Source organism: Mauremys mutica, chromosome 7, assembly GCF_020497125.1.
Source record: "Mauremys mutica isolate MM-2020 ecotype Southern chromosome 7, ASM2049712v1, whole genome shotgun sequence".
Classification (NCBI taxonomy): domain Eukaryota; kingdom Metazoa; phylum Chordata; order Testudines; family Geoemydidae; genus Mauremys; species Mauremys mutica.
The window spans coordinates 25,191,663-25,212,389 of NC_059078.1; the positions used below are offsets into that span (position 1 = coordinate 25,191,663).

Below are 20,727 nucleotides of genomic sequence, written 5' to 3' on the forward strand. Positions count from 1 at the left end.
CAATGCAAAAATGATTTTCAAACTCTGGAACCTCCAGAATTCATAGAACCAGAGGGTTAGAGGGGACCATAAGGGTCATCTAATCTGTCCTGCTGCCATGATGCAGGACTTGTTGTGTCTAAACCATCCAAGGCAGATGGCTATCCAACTGCTTTTTGAAAACCTCCAGTGAAGGAGCTTCCGTGACTTCCCTAGGCAGTTTGTTCCATTGTCCTACTATTCTTACAGTTAGGAAGTTTTGCTTGAGATTTAATCTAAATCTGATATGCTGTAGTTTGAACCCATTGCCTCTTGTCCTGCCCTCTGTGGCAGGAGAGAAAAAATTTTCTTCATCGTTATGGCAGCCTTTCAAGTATTTGAATACCTCTATCTATTGCTCATATGGCTTCCATTCCATCCCTTTGATTATCTTTATCACTTGCTTCTGGATCCTTTCCAGTTTCTCTACATCCTATCTATATAATGGTGATCAAAATTGGACACCATACTGCAGCTGAGGCCTGACCAGCACCAAGTAGAGTGGTACTATCACCTCCCATGACTTGCATGCTATGCCTCTGTTAATGCAAACCAAAATTGCATTTGCTTTTTTTGTCCATCGCCCAGTTCTCCAATTTATTAAGAGCCCTTTGAATTTTTCCTCTATCCTCCAAAGTGTTTGCAACCGTGTTCCACCCGTCTCCTCCCCCTCCCCCCCCTCCCCCCACACACTCTATTTCATCTGCAGATTTGATCAGTATGCTCTCTCTTTCTACAGCCAGGTCATTAATAAAGATGTTAAATAACACTGGACCAAAAACAGATCTCTGTGGAACTCCTTTCAATCTGACATCGTTCTATTAATAGTTACTTTTTGTTTGAGGTTGCTTAACCAATTATGTATCCATTTAATGGTAGTTCTACCGAGCCCACATTTCTCCAGATTATTTATGGGACTGTCATGTGGGATTATCAAAAACCTTGCTAAAGTCCAGGCATATTGCATCCACTGCATTCCCCCTATGCACCTAACCAGTTACCTTGTCAAAGAAGGAAATCAAGTTTGATTTGATTTATTTTTAGTAAATCCATGCTGGCTGCTAGTGATCACCCTTTCATCCTCAAGGTATTTGCAAATTGAATGTTTTATACATTGCTCTGATAGCTGCCCAGGTATTGAGGTCAGGCTGACTGGTCTATAGTTCCCTAGCTCCTCCTTTCCCCTTCCCTCCCCCTCTTAAAAGATGGGCACTATATTAGCCTTTCTCCAGTGTTCTGGGACGTCTACTGTCATTCAGGAGCTTGCAAATACTATTCCTAATGGTTCTGAAATTTCTTCTGCTAATTCCTTTAGCACCCTGGCGTGAATAGCATCAGGGCCTGCTTACTTGAATTTCTTCAAATTAGTCAGAAAATCTCTAACATCCTTTACTTATCCTGATCTGCATCCCTTCCCTTTTATTGTCTATGATAACTTTGCTAGTTGTGGTCTGGTTGCATGGTTTGTTTGTTTTTTTTGGTCATAAAGACTGAAGTAAAGTAGGCATTGAACTGATCTGCCTTCTTCTCTTCCATTACCAACTCACCTTCTCCATTGAGCAGTGGACCCACACCATCTGTTTGGGGGTTTTTTTTCGTTTTTTTTTTGTCTGACCTATTTGGATATTATCATTAGTAAGATATTGTACTGGAAGTGTGCATAACATTAAATTGCTATTTATTTCTAATAATAAAATGCAAAACTCACTTCATAAGAAGTGGCTAGTATGAGGAGAGAGTCCCACAGAGCTCTTTCCTTCAAGGAAAAAATGGTATGCCAAATTAAAAATACTTTTAATACCACCTATACATTTAAAGCAACCCCAACATTTGTACCATTAGACAGTCTGGAACCTTTTGCCAACTAATGTTTTTTAAAAAACCCAAACACAAAACTCTCTCATAATTTAGCTGAATAAACACCAATTATTTTACCAAAAATAGTTGATATGATATTTTGATGTAACTAAACTATAACATATAAAATGGCTTTCTGGATTGGAAACATGTCAAACCAAAAACTGTACTTCTGTAATTTTTTCAGACAAATGTTTCATGAGAAGTCTTGCAAGAACAGGTCTTCAAAAGTAATGCTTAGCAAATAGGTGATTTTATAGATTAGATCTACATTTATTTTTTCAACTAGATTTAGCAAGAAAATGTAGCTGTGCACTAATACAGTTCAGAATATAACAGTAACTTTTAAAGTTGAGTACAATTTAAATAAGAAATTTATTGTGTCCTTTTTTACAGGCTATATTTGAACTTTCCCAGGGAGAAGAAGACTTGATAGAAGACTTGAAGTTAGCAAAAAAGGTATTTATATACATACATGATTCAAAAACTGTGTTTTGGGGATTTTTTTTGCCTTTTTAAAACACACACTTTTTTTTTTATAGAAGATTTAATAGTTGCAACTGCCATCTAGTCAAGGTTGGGGAAAAAAACTACTACAATTCCTGTTTTTTACACTCTTAACATTCTGAAACATTCAACTTTTCGACTGAGTTTTTTCTAATTGGTATCTAACACAAGGTGTGCTTGTGAAAATTTGAATAAAATACCAGCAGCCACTTTAGAGTTATGGGAGGATTTAAGAGCTCTCTCTAATTTCTTAGATATCAAATATATGCTAACGTTTGCTTGTTTTTGCAGGCTTATCATGACCCTATGCTTAAACTCTCCATAATGACAGAGCAAGAATTAAACCAGATTTTTGGAACACTGGATTCTCTAATCCCTCTACATGAAGGTATAATTCCGTTCAATGAATTATTATGATTCTACACTAATTTATACTTAGCATGCTCAGCAAGTAAATTTTTCTTTATTTTATTTTGATCAGATCTTCTTAGGCGGCTTCAGGAGGTCAGGAAACCTGATGGATCTACTGAGCATGTTGGTCATATCCTTGTGGCCTGGGTAAGGCAGATTTTCTAATCAAATTTGAAGTTAATTTGTAACTGTTTCATTGGTTTGTATCTTTTAGCAGACCATTTATCTTTTATATTGAGTATCTCTTCAAAAGTATATTTCAATTTTTAAAGAGACAGTTGGCTAATAAGAATTGCAATACAATCAAATTAGGAACATTTCCTCTAAATTTTCTGATTTGTCATTTAAAATTTAGAAAAGGATGTGTTTTCAAAGCTCTAGTTGTTTTAGTGATAAGTAGTGTTAAAAGCACTTTAAGTTAAAATCGTGTGCCAGCCACCTGAGGATCTTACATGACCCCATGTTTATATGGAAAGATACAGAACCTTCCTTTTGTAAAGATTTAGATGGACAGTTTATTTTATGGTTAGAGGTAATTTGAATTTAGAAGATTTTATGTATATTCATATATAAATGTAAAGCTTTTTAGCTGAGGTACCACTCAAGTGCCAAAGGTACTTAGGCACCTAAGTCCCAGTTTTAGGCTGACTGTGATCCACAAAATCCCCACTGGCATGCTACCTCAGTCATTTTCTAAACTCCGTGCCTAAATTTTCAGGGTAAAAGTTCTCTAGACATCTAAATTCTTGCCTCTGGGAATGCACACTGCCACTGACGCCTTTTAGGTGTTTGGATGCCTATCTCCCACCTAATCCTCAATGTAATACACAAATAGATGCTCTTCTTCCTATCTTTCCCCAGTCTCACCTGTGGAATCCAATCTGGCATGAACTCAGAGGCTGCCAACTAGATTGTATCGCAATCAAAAGCGGGGGGAGGGTGCCACCCATGTATTCACCTGGATTGTTGAAGACCCGAGTTCAATTCTCCCCTCTGCCTGGAGGTGGGGTGGGAGGGGAAGAGAATTTGAACAGGGATCTCTGTTGAGATCCCTCAATGGTGTGCTCTAACCACTGAGCTATGGGATATTCTGATGTGGGGCTCCCTCAGTCTCTCCACTTGAAGCTGTTCCACTCCTTATAAATACTTAGTCACTGGGCCAGAGAGAGAGAGTGACTCTAATCCAGGGGTTAGGGCAACCACCTAGGTTGTGGGAGATCCAGGATCCAGTCCCCCTGCTCCAATGACTTTCTTTATATATTGTGAAATAGCTTCAGTATGATAAATGAGGGAGCCCCACATGTGAATGTCCCATAGTTTGGTGGTTAGAGTACCTATTCCTCCCTATTCATTTTATAGGAAGCCTGAGTGCCTAACTCAGGCTTTGTGGATTGCAGTGTTGTTCCTCTGTGGATCCATGCCTAAACTCCCTAATCATGTGGTACCTTATTGAGCTTCTCAGCTCTCTGTAACTGGGGGATCCAGCTCAGCAGACTCTGAAGGTCTTTTGTGCTTTCCTTAGTGCAGACTTCAAAGCTGAACTAGTTCCTCTGGTTATCAAATCCTTGATTATTCAAAGATTTTAGGTGCTTCCCTCCCTACCCCCCGAAAAGACTTTATATAACTGAGATTGTATTATACACAGCTGGAACCAACAAGTACCAAAATCATAAAATAGCTTTTGTTCTCAACGATATTTTGTTTAGGCCAAAGAGGTTTGGAAAAGCTTGTGGTAAACATTTGAGACTTTTGGACACTTATCCAAACCAGAGTACTAAATCTTTTGAAGCTTCACCATCAATAGGTGATGGACAGTAATTCAAAAATAGTCTGTAAAAGTTCCTGCCATCTTTTGATCGTCTTGAATTTTCTTCACTTGTGTACCCTGACTGTTTATCTTAAAATTGTGGGTAAAATTTTCCTGAGCACCTAAGTGACTATGCAAATTTTACCCTGTGTCTAGAGCAAACTAATAATTCTCCATATAGTATATATCTTCACATCTAACACACAAAATCCATTTTGTTTTTTAAATACATCTAGCATTAAGGTTTGCTTTTAACTGCAGATGTCTTTACGCTAGTAGAAACTGTGGACCAAGTAGTATAACGTGATTGGATTCTGGTCTTCTTAACAGAACAAAATAAACATCTTAGAAGCTTTTGAATGGGAATGTTAAAAGCTGTTCAGCCCATGAAATATTTATACCAAAAAGGAAAAAGTGAAAAGGCCCCCTTTAAACAGAAACCCTTTGAGATGAAGGCAGAGGTGAAAGTAAGCTGGTACGGTCCTGTACAGTGTACCGGCAAGAGCCAGTAGGCCGTGCCGGACCGCACCGGCTTCTGCAGCAGGGATTTAAAGGGCTCTGGCCTGCCCATGGCTGCAGGCAGCCCAGAGCCCTTTAAATCTCGGCCATGGCTCTGGCAGCCGGGCTGGGGCTGGGATTTAAAGGGCTTATATCCCTTTGAATCCCACCCACGGCTCCGGCGGCCGGGATTTAAAGGGCTTGGGGCTCCCTGCAGCGGCAGGAGCTCTGGGCCCTTTAAATCCCGGCCCCAGCCTGGCAAAGTTCGGGGTTCTCCGTGGCGGCTGGAGCCCAGGGCCCTTTAATTTTCCCCTGAGCCCCGGGGGGCTCCCAGCCACCTCTTCAGCTGGGAGCCCCTGGTTGATTTAAAGGTTCTGGGGCTCCCAGCCACAGCCGGTGCCCCAGGGACTTTAAATCTTGAGAGGCCCCACTCCTTCTGCTTGAGGCCACGCCCCCCTTAGGACTCCAGCAGTACCGGTAAGTCCTGTAAGTTACTTTCACCCCAGGATGAAGGTGACCCTTGTTGTTCTTTTTGACCTCAAATGAATCACTTATTTCCTATCTTGAAAGCCTATAAATGGATGAGTGATTATTTTTCTTCACTGAGCCATTTATTTATTTTATTTATTTATATATGTATTTTTTTTAAATGTGGCTGTTTCCCACTGTTTGTTAAATGAATTTTCAGTTAAGTTTTCAATTATTTCCAGTAATTTAACTTGATTTCGAGTGGGTTAGGGGAGACGGACACAACCCTTAAAGTGACTTGTTTGAGAGAATGAAACCATTTTAAAATGTTACAGTGGACACAAGTAATTTGGATACATTCAAAATACTTAGCTACTCACTGTGAAAAATAGCAGTTGAATTTTGAGATGAAATATTAATTCATAAGGAGTGGAAGAAACATCATATAGTGAAAAACCAAAATGTTTTTATTCATTAGTTTAGAATGATAGATTAGTTCTGGAGTATTGTAGTGAAGTCACAAATAAATTATAATTGATTACCCTAAATGAGTTAGACTCATGGGTTTGTTACTCACCTGTGTAGGTGTTCAAACATGCAACCAAAAATTGAAGTTTCCAAGACTGGGCACACACATTGTTTGGACGTTCCATTATCATGAAATGCACATTGTGTGCATAACTAGCCCAGACAGATATGAGAATCATGCCTCAAAATATAATTTTTACTTTTCTGGTGTTGCATCATTTTGTATAATTTCTGTAATTATAATGCATATTTATACAGGAGGAAGACTATAACATTTTCCTGGTTCTCTAAATAATATTGGACAAAATATTTATTCTAAAAAAAAAAAAACCACAGACCACCAATTAGTTTGTACACTGACATTTGCTTTTTACCTCAAAAGTTTCTTTGCCTTAAACAGGTATATACAAATTTCTGTCTTTTGTATACATTTCATTTACTACAGTATTTTGGAGAACTACTCTCGTTAGTATTTTCTTGCTCTATAAAATATGCTTTTGTTATATTGTCTTGTAAAAAGTAGCTTTTGCTCGACATTATTTTGATGTTGCCACCATCACAGTAGGTTCATCTTGAACAAATTGAGAGACCTATTCAGAGTATGCAGAGGGAACAAGAAAACTGATCTAGTGTGAAAGCAGGATTATAGGAGTTGTTGGTTACCTTGGCGGTTGGGCAGCATGGTAACAAATGTAATGATGTGAGTGGCAAATGGGCAGCGATGTGCTCAGCATTTTAGTTAGTTTTTGTGTCCACTACTTACTGCTAATTCTTTTTTTTATAATGGAAATATTGGGCATTGTAATCGTGTGGGTCCGGGGCTCAACCCTCCGAGGGGAGGAGGGGAGCCACACCGGCCCGCTGATCTCACGTGGGCTCTGTCTTGTCCCTTTAAGGCTGAGCAACCATAGAGTCAGAGTCAATTAGGGCTCAGGCCTTCTGCTGCAAGGCTGAGGAAAAATATAAACAGTTCAGGAAAGCCCAGGCCCTTTGTTGCAGGGGCTGGGCAACAACACAAACAGTACAAACGGCTCAGGCCCTTTGGTTCAGGGGCTGGGCAGCAAACAGTTCAAGGAGCTCAGGCCCTTTGTGGCAGGGGCTGAGCAGTAGACAGTACAAAGTGGCTCAGGCCCTTTGGTTCCGGGCTGAGCAGTAAACAGTACAAAGTGGCTCAGGCCCTTTGGTTCAGGGGCTGAGCAGTAAACAGTACAAAGTGGCTCAGGCCCTTTGGTTCAGGGGCTGAGCAGTAAACAGTACAAAGTGGCTCAGGCCCTTTGGTTCAGGGGCTGAGCAGTAAACAGTACAAAGTGGCTCAGGCCCTTTGGTTCAGGGGCTGAGCAGTAAACAGTACAAAGTCTAGGAAGGCCCATGCCCTAGCTTAGGGCGGGGCAACAACAGTTGGGGCTCAGGCCCGTAGGTGCAGGGGCTGAGCACTGGGGTGAGGGGGATAACTGCCACCCATGAGTGGGGTGGCAGGGGGGACACAGGCCCACCCACTCCACTGTGTCCCGGCCTGGGGCCCTAGGCAGCAGTCATTACCGCTGACGGTCAGTGGGGTCCTGACCGCAACACACTGACATGGGCGTTGTTTGGTCAGCAGCCTGACTGAGGTCGGCTGCCCCCGGGCCACTTCCAATATCCCCCTCGGGCCTACCTGGTCCGTGGCGTCCGCTCCCGGGAAGTCCCACTGCATGGGCTCCTCACAGCCCGGGCTGGGGGGTAGGTCCGGGAGTTCCTCGGGGAAGTCCGGCCAATTCTGCTCCAGGGGTTCCTCGGGGTAACAACAAGGGAGCGGGGAAGTCTCTGGCGGCTCCTCCTCATATGTGGCGCGGGGAAGCTCTGGCAGGTCTTCCCAGTAGCGAGCGAGGGGACGCTCCTGCCAGTCCAGGCAACTGCTCTGGGCTCCAGCGGCTTCCCATTCACGAGCTCCCTCGGGCAGGTCTGCTCCGGGCGGTGGCTGGGCCCTGACTGAGGTGGAATGGCCGGCTTTTATACTTCCGGGTCGCTGCCTGACCCTCTGAGGGGCGGGCTCCCTGCTCTGTAGCCCCGCCCCTTCCGGCTTCCGGGGCTCAACCCTCCCAGGGGAGGAGGGGAGCCACACCGGCCCGCTACAGGCATTCACAGGGTTTTGAAAAGGAGGAAGTAGAACCTAAATTAGCAGTGACTTACGGACAATTTTAATTAAAAAATATAAATTACAAATCAGCAAAGTAAGTAAACTAGAATTCTATCAGAAAAGTTGAACCAGGATATTCTTTAAGGATTAAGTGTAACATATATTTCGTTTTCTCCTAATGAGAGGTTAGTGATTTAACTGGATCCTGCTTCAGGTCGCTGTTCAGCAAGGTTCTTAGAACTAGCATTGCTTGATATACTAACGATCCGGAAAAGGGATTGCGCAGTCAGGTGCCAAAAGCTGCAGATGTTACACATTTAGGTTAGTCAAGTCCACAGACGACTGTATGGAAATTCAGAGGGCACTAACTAAGCCAGATAAACCACAGCCCAGTGGTAGATGAAATTTAAGTGGTGTTAAATGCAAAGTAATGCACATTGGAGGGGGAAAATTAACACTGTCAACTCGGGTCAAGGACCTGGGCATTGTTGTGGACAGCTCAATTAAACATCTTTGCTCAGTGTGCAACTGTGGTCAAAAAGTGAACAAAATACATAAGGATACATAAGGAATGGCATGTAGAATAATATGGAAAATATAATTTAAATATAAATGCAATGATTCACCACCTTGAATAACGTGTGCAGTATTGGTCACCCCATTTCAAAAAGGTTATTGCAGAATTAGAGGAGATACAGAGGAAGGCAATGAGAATTTTTAGGAACATGGAAAAACTCTCTTGAGTAGATTTTTAAAAAGAGTAACGATAGAATAGAGACTAATAAGGGGGGAACGATAACACATAATAATGGATGATATAAAGGTGGTAGATCGGGAGATTCAATTGTTCCTGTCTCCTAACAAAAGAACAACAACAGGACATTTAATTAAATTGAAAGCCAGCAAATTCAAAACTGATAAAAATAAGTTGTTGTTTTTTCTCACAACTCCTAATCAGACTGTGAAATTAGTGGCATCCTGTGGCAATAAAACCAAGAATTGAGCAACATTCAAAGCAGGATTGGGCATTTATATAGATAATATCAACATTTAATATAGTTAATTCTAAAAGCTTTTTAAAAGTGATAGAAAACCTAATCCTTTATGCCAATCTCTAATAGAGATTCGGATGAGACCTTCATGGTGATTAGATTTTTACCACACCTACCTTCTGTGGGGTATCTTGTATCTTCTTCTGAAGTATCTGGTGGTGGCCGTTGTCAGAGAAAAGATACTGGACTTTGGATCAGACCTGGGGTCCATCTATGTGGCAGTTCCTTTCTTCCTATGGAAATGCTACAGTGTTACAAAAATGTACAAAGCACTACCACTGTTCATTTTTTGTTACTCAAATCTTCACAACCTCCAACAGAAGTCCAGGTGGTGTGGGAAGTGTTTCAGTAAGTAAAGTCCAGGTTGAGGGGACTACTTGGGAGGACTCAGAGGGAACCCACAACAGGATTGAAAAGCCCAGAGGCTAGGTCATCCATGCAAAAGCATTGAGCCTCCTCACTATCTCCTAGTTCTCTCTGGCTGACTGGTAGTGTCTCCACAAAAATCAGGCTGTCAGAGCCTCTTCCCACCAGCTGCTCCTCCAGGAGCCCTTTTCATTGGGGAGACTCCCCAAAAGGAACCTGCTGAATTAATACTTAAGGGGCGATGAACAAACAATGGTGAGGACTATGTACAAAAGAATTTGCAAATTAGGAGTTAGAGCAGTATCATGACCAAATCTAAACTCCAAGTACTTAATTTCTGCCTTATCTAATGATTTACAGGAATAACTGTAGAATAATTTATCTTGCTGCAGGGGAAATTTAGTAATCGGGGAAGATATACCTTGTAAACCTTATCTAACTCCCATTATTACTAATGAGCTATGGTTCAACACCAAGGAGAGAGGCCTCTAAATCAATTTTAAAATACCTGAAGCACAGAGGGGGTTTTGTACAGCACACTGCCCTTTTGCTTTCAGTTTTACATCTTATAGTTTCAAAATACATTTTTCTCTTTCCTCAGTTGCCTTGCCTAAACTCATATGATAGCTACTGCAGTAATCAAGTAGCAGCCAAAGCCTTATTGGACCACAAGAAACAGGATCACAGGGTGCAAGACTTCCTACAGCGCTGCTTAGAGTCTCCTTTCAGCCGCAAACTGGACCTCTGGAATTTCCTTGACATCCCAAGAAGTCGCCTAGTGAAATACCCACTGCTGCTCAGAGAAATTTTGAGGCATACTCCAAATGATCATCCAGATCAACAGCACCTTGAAGAAGCGGTAAGTTTTTTTTGTTTTGTTTTTGTTTTGTTTTTAACATTTTATAGCATTTAGCTTCAACTCTGAAGGGTGTTCCATAAAACTAATTCTAAACTAATGAATGGAGTGTCTAAATATGTCGATTTTTCTGAAAATGTAATTAGGTCATATGGCTGTTAAAGTGACATCCAGAAAGGGTAGATCATTTTCTCCCTGGAATAGCAGCTTCAGCTTCTCCATACCAGTTCTACTGGGGTGCTGGAGCCACTGCATCAATGTAAGGGCTTAATCCAGAGGACATTGAAATCAATGGAAAGACTCCCAGTAACTTCAGTGGACTTTGGATCAAGCTCTAAATGCTGACATGCAGCCTATTCTCTGGACATCTCTTGATCATCTTTTATAATGTGGCCTATGGTCTATGGAGGCCCAACGTGGAGACTCCCTCTTACCTGCCTCTTCATTCCCAGCTTTTAGGGGGTTGTAGAAGCACTCCTGTTCAGCCAGATTGATTACCTGAACAGTCTCCATACCCAGGTGAATTTCACCCACAGAAATCTTACTGAAAATGATATGATTTGAGCTGGCCTCTATTCCCTATTCCATGTTTTATTCTAATCAGTGTATGTGGTATGAAATAAAAACAGGAAGTGAGGTGAATTCAAAGCATATATTTTTAAAAGAAAGGACCTGATTGACATGTTGACAGACTTCCCTTAACTTTGCCCTACCTTTGGGAGTATGGCATGAATGTCACAACACAGCTAGTAAGATCTATTATGCAACAAATTTGTTTGAAAGAAACCATTTTACATCCTTTGCAGTTATTTTTTTTAACACCCCAGGCATAATTATTACAAATTAAATGGAACTACATTTAATTAAAAGTTGTATCATTATCAGAATTCATTATTAGCCTTAGTTGTATGTAGAGCTTGTAGATTTTAACAGTTACTTGCTGAAAAATTTAGGGGCTATTTTTTGATACTATTTCACAAAACACCACAGAGTACACATCTGCTATCACTATGCTACTCATTACTCAAATGCCTTGCCCAGCTCTACTCCTTAATATAAAACTGATCAGCTATGATGCAAAATTTAGAGCCTCGGTATGTGGAGTTTACATGCAGATTTAAGTTTTAATCTACATGCTTTACAACGTCTGCTTTTTTCCATTATAAATGTCTCTTTTTAAATAAAAAATGACAAACCTTAATTAAACAGTTCTTGTTCTTTATTTCAAATTTTTGTTTTGTCTCTAGCCAGTGTCTGGTAAAATACCTTCTCATTTCAAAATGCTTCCTTTCCAGGAATGATATATTTGGTAGGTGTTTTAACAGTATATAATCAGGATAATTTTTCTCGGTATTACAGTAATTTCATATTAAATAGATTACTGCAAAACTGTCAGAGTAGTGTTTAACTTTGAAGTGATGTATTTCACAAGCTGTACAGTTGCTAAGTTAAATTCACGACAAGTAATTATTAAATGTTATCTCCTAAAACTACTAGGTTTATAAGATAAATTTGTGCTCCCATCTGGAAATATGCTCTGCCAGTTAATCCCTGGTATATTTCTATTGGAATTGATAGAATGAATCTGGGAAAGAATCTTGAAAAAGAACCATACATTATGCACATTCTACAGATTCTGAATGGCTACATATCGCTTTCAGCCAATCTGTTCAAAGGGATTTACATAACTGTATGATTATTTACCAGTGACCCTGGAATGAATGGTAAAATTCCAGTTGGCTACAACTCTCCCCATTTGCATGCCCATAACTCAAGCATGATGAAACAATTAGTAACTCATTAACTTACTGAATATTGCATCTTCTATTTAAGAACTGTTTACATGCTGCTTGCTAAGTACTCGAATGTATTAGTGTATTTCCTCACAGAACACTTTCTCCACATGTTGTGAATAGTTGCACTTCAATATTTGCGTTGTGTTGATGTAATTTCTGTCTCTGGTTGAATGAAATTCACTAACATAGTGTGAATTTTTAATAAACAAATTTTGTTTTGACATATTCAAGTATTTGAGTTTAAAATTTGCATTTTGCAAGTAGTCAGGCTAGTGATACTTATGCTCGAATGTTTGCAGAAAATGCAGATGATTGTGAATGCAGTCTAAAAATGTATTTTCTAATTTGAGTGAATATTTCCTCAAAACTTTCTTCAATAGCAGCTCATTTCTACCTAAAAGAACCATGGCCACCTGGATTTCCAATTCCCTTCCCATGGTGTCATCACATCTAACACCAGATAGTGAATACAATTACATTTTAAAAGGGATTGCTCTTAGTGGGGTAGGAGAGAAAGATTTAAACCTTCAAGCAGTGAAGAGAGAAATTGAAAAGGGGTGGGTGACTGGGTGAGGATTGCATCAGAAATTTAGGTAGCCAAATAAACATGTTTTTGTTTTGAGCATATGGCTGAGGAGTTCTCAAGACAATAGCTAATCCCTGGAGAATGCAGAACACAGGGAAAAAGTGAGAGGGAATACATTTAAATAAAATAATAATATGAATGTATCCTTTTTATCTAGATAATGAACTCTTCAGAGTTTATTTAGCCAGTGAGGACATAGTTATTAGCTTATAAAACAGAAGCACCTTGAAGCTGTTAGCTGGGAAAAGGACAGAACCAGACTACAAGCCAAAGACATAATAAATCCATACATGCAAAATGATATTTGTAGGGAGATTTACTATGGTGTTGTAGAAGATACTACTTTTGTCCTTTCTGGACAAATTTTATAAAGGTGGCATAATGTACTTTAACACACGCACTACCCACACACACGCAAACAACACACTAGTAAATAAGTGTTGTAATGCATTATTGTGACAACCGATGGTGATTATGGAAAGAAAAAATTATGGGCTGTGTGAGCCCTTATCTTAATGTACTTGAAATTAGGATTGTAACAAAATTTGTAGGTCATTTTGCTGTATAGAAGTGTAGTGATGAGGTAGCAGTTATGAGGCAGTAGCAAAAGCCTAAGCTCCCTGTAAAATCTCTTATCTAACATGAAAGTTCAAAAGTTAGATTTCAGCAGACAGGATTTCATTTGGAGATGAAGAAGCAGTTTGTTTAGCATAGGAAAAGTCAAATCCACTAAATTCCAGAGAGCCTACCTGTTGTGTATTTGGTTGTCATGGTTTTTGTTGCTATGGCAACTGAGTTAGATTATTATGGGTTAGCTCAGCCGGTTTCAACCAGCTGAGTGAGCTCTCTGTATATCTGTAAATAAAATGGAGGTTTTGGTTAGCTGCCTGCTCTCTGGCCTCAAGTGATTGCTTCCTACACCGGCTGCCCCAAGGATATAACACTGGCGACGAGGGTGAGACTCGGTGCTGCTCCAGTAACAGAAGGAAGTAGAAGTTAAGGTAAAGAACAAACAAACAAAAAAAAGCTGCTTGTTTGCACTGACTGTGAAAGTGAAACTAAAAATCATGGCTACTCTGACCAGGCCCCTGGAGCCTTTTGATGAGAATACAGAGCAGTGGCATGTGTATACTGAGCGTTTTGAGCTTTTTGATATTGCAAATGACATTACAGAAGCGAAGAAGGTGCCAATATTCTTAACTGTTGTAGGGGCTAAAACCTACTCTCTGCTACGCAGCTTACTACACCCTGTTAAGCCTGAGACTAAATCTTACAGTGACATTGTGGAAATCCTGGGGTCTCATTTCTCCCCAAAACCACTGGTAATTGCTGAAAGATATAGGTTCCACAAAAGAGACCAAAAGGAAGATGAAACAGTTGTACAATTTGTAGCCATTTTAAAAAAGCTAGCAGAACACTGTGAATTTAAAGAGATGTTAAATGATGCCCTGCGTGACAGGTTAGTGTGTGGCCTCTGCAGTGAAGCTATACGGAAGCGCCTACTGACAGAGGCTCAGCTTACATTACAGAAGGCTGTTGATATTGCTGTCTCCATGGAACTGGCTACAAGGGAGGCACAATACATCGGTGCATCCCCTAGGGTGCAAAAAGTGTCACAAGAACTGACCCACAAAACGGTGCAGAGTCAAGAATGTTACCGCTGTGGTAAGCTGGGTCACCAGGCATCAGAATGCTGGTGTAAGGGCCTGGTGTGTCGACACTGTGGCAAAAAGGGACACATTGAGTATGCCTGTAAACAAAAGAAAAAGAGGCCTGTGGTCTGGCCGACAAAAAGAGGAACCTTGCATACCCTAGAGCAGACCCAGGATGATCAAGGTGACACCTCCTCACAAGAGGAAGTGCCACTGCATGTTTTGTCTTTGGCAGCGGGCTCACATGAATACTGGGTAACCCCTTTATTGGAGGGCAAACCTATATGCATGGAACTAGACACCGGTGCAGCTGTCTCGCTGGTTCCTGAGACTGTGTATAAGGAAAAGCTACAGCATCTTCCGCTTAAGGCAACAAAAACTGTTCTGAAGACGTATACAGGTGAAGCTGTGCCCATGTTGGGCACTATTGATGTTAAGGTGGAGCTCCATGGACAGGCGGCTAAATTGCCACTGTTTGTGGTGAGAGGTGACTACCCAGCCTTAATGGGTAGGTCTTGGCTTGGGAAGATTCAACTGAACTGGGCAGAAGTGCACCGGATGACTAAAGAAGAAACCAGTCTAACCCCTATTCTAAGGAAACATGCTGCTGTTTTTGGAGATGATTTGGGAAGTATGAAGGGAATCACTGTGACATTGAACATTAAACCTGACAGTCCACCAAAATATCTGAAAGCCCGAACTGTGCCATATGTCATCAGGCCAAAAGTTGAAGCAGACCTGGAGCGCCTGGTCACCAATGGAGTCCTAATACCAGTTATCCATAGCTCATGGGCCACTCCTATCGTTCCAATCGTGAAGAAAGATGGCTCTCTCCGGATTTGCGGTGATTTTAAAGTCACTGTCAACCCAGTGTTGTGTGCAGAGCAATACCCGCTTCCCCGCATCGATGACCTCTTCGCAGGCCTGGCTGGGGGACAAAAGTTCAGTAAGATTGATCTGAGTCAAGCATATTTACAGATGCACGTCGATGAAAAGTCCCAAGAGCTGTTGACTATTGTGACTCATAAGGGGCTTTATCGATACTGTCGCCTACCCTTCGGAATAACATCTGCTCCCGCCCTGTTCCAGAGGGCTATGGACCAGATCTTGTGTGGCTTGTCAGGAGTTCAGTGCTATCTGGATGATATCCTGGTCACTGGAAGAAATGAAGAGGATCACTTAAAGAATTTAGAGGCTACCCTACAAAGACTGGAAGAGTATGGCCTACGAGTTCACAAAGACAAGTGTGAATTCTTCAAGCCCTCTGTTGAATATTTGGGACACATCATTGATTCTGCAGGTCTTCATAAGGCCCCTGCAAAAGTTAAAGCTATTGTGGAGGCTCCCCCACCTCGAAATGTAAGCCAGCTGCGCTCGTTTCTAGGACTCCTGAACTATTATGGAAAGTTCATCTCACAGTTAGCCACACTGCTAAAACCACTTCATGAGCTCCTTGGGCAGAACAAGGCCTGGAAGTGGACTGAAGCCTGTGATGTTGCGTTTAACAAAGCTAAGGATGCATTGCTAAATTCTGAAGTTCTAACGCACTTTGATCCATCCTTACCACTGCAATTGGCCTGCGATGCCTCCCCTTATGGAGTGGGAGCAGTCGTGTCACATATTATGCCTTCAGGAGAAGAGAGACCTATTGCTTTTGCTTCACGCACTCTAAGCAAAGCAGAAACTAACTACGCCCAAATCGAATGTGAGGCATTAGGAATTGTTTTTGGAATTAGGAAGTTTCATCAGTACCTGTTTGGGCGAAAATTTACTCTTCTCACAGACCATCGACCTCTGACATCAATTTTTGGACCCTACACAGGCATTCCCCCATTAGCTGCTAGTCGTATGCAACGTTGGGCATTGTTACTTTCAGCACACACATATGAAATCAAATATCGGAAATCCACTCTGCACGGCAATGCAGATGGCCTCTCAAGGTTGCCTTTGCCGGTCAAACACCAAGATAGTGCCCAAAAGGAAATCTTCTACTTTGAACAGGTAGAGAATACACCCATCACTGCTACTCAGATAAAGAAGGCAACTCGCGTTGACCCAGTATTGTCCCACGTTATGGACCTGGTGATGCATGGAAAATCTCGACAAACCTCTCCGGTCTCATCCGACCTTGTTCCCTACATGTCCAAGCGGATGGAGTTATCGGTCCAATCTGGTTGTTTGTTGTGGGGGAGACGTGTCATTATTCCACCACCACTGAGATCACAGATGTTAGAACAGCTACATTCCGGTCACTGTGGAATAGTGCGCATGAAGGAAATTGCACGAAGCTATTTTTGGTGGCCTGGACTGGACAGCGCTATTGAAGAGAAGGCAAAAGCTTGTATGTCATGTCAGGGGGTGAGGAATGCACCCCAGTGGGCACCCCTACACCCATGGGACTGGCCTGAAAACCCGTGGCAACGTATTCACGTTGACTTTGCTGGCCCCCTTGAAGGAAGCATGTTCTTGGTGGCAATAGATGCCCATTCTAAATGGCCAGAAGTCTCTATAATGCAGTCCACTTCTGCAGAGAGTACTATCCAAAAACTACGAGGACTCTTTCGTCGTTTTGGTCTGCCAGAACAACTTGTGAGCGACAACGGACCGCAGTTCGTTTCTCAGGAGTTTCAAAATTTTATGAAGGCAAATGGGATACACCACATCACGTCAGCACCATATCATCCGTCCACCAACGGATTAGCTGAAAGATTTGTGCAGACAATGAAAAACGCTTTGAAATCAGCAATGGGACAACACTCCATTCAAAAGCGTCTGGATACCTTTTTACTTTCCTACAGAAACACACCTCATGCTACGACCCACGCATCTCCGGCCTTTCTAATGATGGGACGACAGCTGCGCACTTGCTTTGATCTGCTGAAACCTTCTGAACCCCGACAAATTGTGCAACATCAGCAGCAATATCAAGTCATCAGACGGGCACCCAGAGCAAAAGATCGAACCTTTAGCCCGGGACAGCCAGTTTTGGCTCGGAATTATACTTCCAGAGCTAAATGGGTTCCGGCCACAGTCATCACTCAAACAGGACCTGTTTCCTACACAGTCCGGACTGCAGAGAATCTTACCTGGCGGCGACATGTAGATCAGCTGTTGCCAGGTCATGCCAGTCCTCAGGACCCATCTGCAGTTGAGGGGTATGACTTCACCTCTTCTGGTGAGGGACCGAATCACGAGTCACCTGTTTCTGACTGTTCTCCTCCATTACTGCCGGCGGCTGAGATACCCCTTAGCCCAGCACGAGCTGATACCACCTCCTCACCTGTTCGTGCTGCGGACCCTGAGCCCCTAGTGCTTTCGGGTGCAATAACACCAGACGTTCGCCGTAATCCACCTAGAGACAGAAGGCCTCCTCATCGGCTGGATCTTTAGCTAGGGCGAACCCACGGTTATGGGGCAAAATAATCCCCAGGGTTTAGCCGGGAATGGAGGCAGTCTACCCTCCTTCTCTAGTCTAGTGTGTGTTTTATTTAGGGGATGTTCTTATTAGAGGGGGAGGAATATGTTGTGTATTTGGTTGTCATGGTTTTTGTTGCTATGGCAACTGAGTTAGATTATTATGGGTTAGCTCAGCCGGTTTCAACCAGCTGAGTGAGCTCTCTGTATATCTGTAAATAAAATGGAGGTTTTGGTTAGCTGCCTGCTCTCTGGCCTCAAGTGATTGCTTCCTACACCGGCTGCCCCAAGGATATAACACTACCCAGCAACATTTTCATATTTCATTTGATATTGTAGTTACTGACCTTGCATATTAACTTTACTAGCCTTTGTATTTCACAGAGATCAAGTTGTATAATGGTACTGATGGCTGCTGTTCTCAAAAGTTCTAAAGGATAATGTATCTGAAACTGCCTGATATGATATAGCTATAGGTTTAAATTAGTTGTTTATGGCTTGCGTGGGATCTTTGTCTACCTTGTACTTTTCAACTCCCGCAAGTGTAGGCACAATAATTGAAATTAGACTTTTAACTGATATAACGTGCAAGTATCAGAACAATAAAATACAATTAATTTGCCTTTATTCTCTTAAGTGTAATTTTCAGAACTGGCACAAATTCAGTGAGAAAAGCCAGTCTAATATTTTATTAATAGTACTACTTAGTCACCTGCTCTCACCACCTAGAAATGATGCTGAGTGAGAAGTAGTTAATTTATTCCTGACTGTTAATCTCTTATGTGACCTTGGGCAAAACACAGCCTTTCTGTACTCAGTTTCTCCATTTGTAATATGGGGATAATAAATAGTTTGTATTATATTGCCCACAAAGTAACAGAAAAATTACTCATAATCCTCATCCTGCAAACATACATGCTCAAGTATAACGTTAGTCATGTAAATAGTCTCATTTAAGCCAATACAAATACTCACGTGAGTAAAGTGTTGCAGGAACAAGGCCTTAATTCGTTCTGCTGTACATTGTTTGGTACAATATAGAAGATTCTGAATGTGATTTTTATATTCTATAAATATACATATAGGCTGTGTATTTGGTACAACCATGCATGTACATAGTGTGTGTGTACACATACATATACAGTAGAACCTCAGAGTTATGAACCAACTGGTCAATCATACACCTCATTTGGAATCCAAAGTATGAATTAGGCAGCAGCAAAGACTAAACAAGCAAATACAGTACTATGTAAAACGTAAACTTCTTTAAAAAAATAAATAAATAAAAGGAAAGGTGGTGGTTTTTTTTGTTTTTTTACTAAGGAAACTGTTTCTGTGCTTGTTTCATTTAAATTAACATGGTTAAAAGCAGCATTTTCTTCTGCCTAGTAAAAATTTCAAAGCTGTATTTAGTCAATATTCAGTTGTAAACTTTTGAAAGAACAACCAAATTGTTTTTTTCAGAGTTACGGGAGCATTTCCGTTATGAACAACTTCCATTCCCGAGGCTTTCATAACTTTGAGATTCTACTGTAAACAAATTTTAGTTGAATAAAAAATGCATTTGGTTTCACAGTTAAATCTGTTTACCTTCATTCTAAACATTTAGGGCTGATATCAAGAAGAAAGCTTCAGATTTCAAAGAGGCAAAGTGTTAGAAACAAACACAGTACAAACTATAGTACCTGTACACATTCTCGTCTGCTCCATTCTGGCTCTCACATTCATACCTTACACTTGAAACCTTCCAAACAAGACCACCATAAGACTGACTAAGAAATATGAAATGCATTGTGAAGTAAAGTGACTCTTTTCCTCTTATCACCTTCTTACAATTAAGAAAGAGTGTGAAAGGCCCATCTGATGGAAGTTCAGATATTTTCATTCCTCTTTGTTCTTTTTCCATAGATAAATATAATTCAGGGTATAGTTGCAGAAATCAACATTAAGACGGGTGAATCTGAGTGCCAATATTACAAAGAGAGGCTCATTTATCTTGAAGAAGGCCAAAAGGACGCACTGATTGATAACTCGCGTGTGGTGTGTTGTCACGGTGAACTAAAGAACAACAGGGGAGTGGTGAGTAAATATTTTTTATCACTATATACTTTAAGATAAGGTCTCTTCAGTGCTATGGTGTTACAAGTTGAGGTAGAGAGGATATAGCATCGGTTCAATTTTGAGAGAGAGAGAAAAGGTTGTTGGGACCATTGTGTTATGCAGGATCCTGTTCTGTGGGATTCTATCCCTCCATGGAGGCCTTCAGGAGCACGGGTGAGTTCCACAGTGTCACACTGTGTTTAAATACCTAGGAAATGGCTCACTCATCTTCTGGACTGCTACAGTTACATCTGTTTATAAGTTTCAGAGTAGCAGCCGTGTTAAGAAGTGAGCTTTAGCTCACGAAAGCTCATGCTAAAATAAATTTGTTAGTCTTTAAGGTGCCACAAGTACTCCTGATCTATTTATAAGAAAGGTTAGACTTGATCCCACTGTCATTAAAGTTAAGGAGAGAAGGATCAAGCCCTGGACGTGGAAATATTAAATAGTGGTCCCAGCTCATGTGCATCATTTGTGTTTTACACTAGGAAGGCTGTGGGAGAATTACCAATTGGTTGGCTGGAGATAACTGCTTTCCTTTAAAAGAGGGGGGAAATTGCAGATACCTTTTTATACTTACTGTAGAAAAGATATGCAGTACTTACTAGAGCCCTGGCTGGATAGTCTGATCCGCAAAAATTGTCCACGGATGTGGATATCCGCGGATTTGCAGGGCTCTACTAACACCTCCACAG

General features: G+C 41.3%; 1 protein-coding gene and 1 long non-coding RNA gene across 3 annotated transcripts in view; one reads left to right on the forward strand and one right to left on the reverse strand.

Moving 5' to 3' along the window:
* The window catches only part of ARHGEF3 (Rho guanine nucleotide exchange factor 3), a 267,306-nt gene that overhangs the window by 237,118 nt on the left and 9,461 nt on the right, over positions 1-20,727 (forward strand). For both annotated transcript variants that reach the window (XM_045024310.1, XM_045024311.1), the window contains 5 exons: positions 2,272-2,334; positions 2,674-2,770; positions 2,864-2,940; positions 10,230-10,487; positions 19,841-20,011. In XM_045024310.1, the coding sequence (XP_044880245.1) occupies positions 2,272-2,334; positions 2,674-2,770; positions 2,864-2,940; positions 10,230-10,487; positions 19,841-20,011 (666 nt within the window). The remainder of the gene's footprint in view (positions 1-2,271; positions 2,335-2,673; positions 2,771-2,863; positions 2,941-10,229; positions 10,488-19,840; positions 20,012-20,727) is intronic.
* LOC123374387 overlaps positions 1-20,727 on the reverse strand; it is a 74,589-nt gene that overhangs the window by 39,936 nt on the left and 13,926 nt on the right. The window contains exon 2 of the long non-coding RNA XR_006581085.1: positions 9,379-9,495. This is a non-coding gene — a long non-coding RNA (uncharacterized LOC123374387). The remainder of the gene's footprint in view (positions 1-9,378; positions 9,496-20,727) is intronic.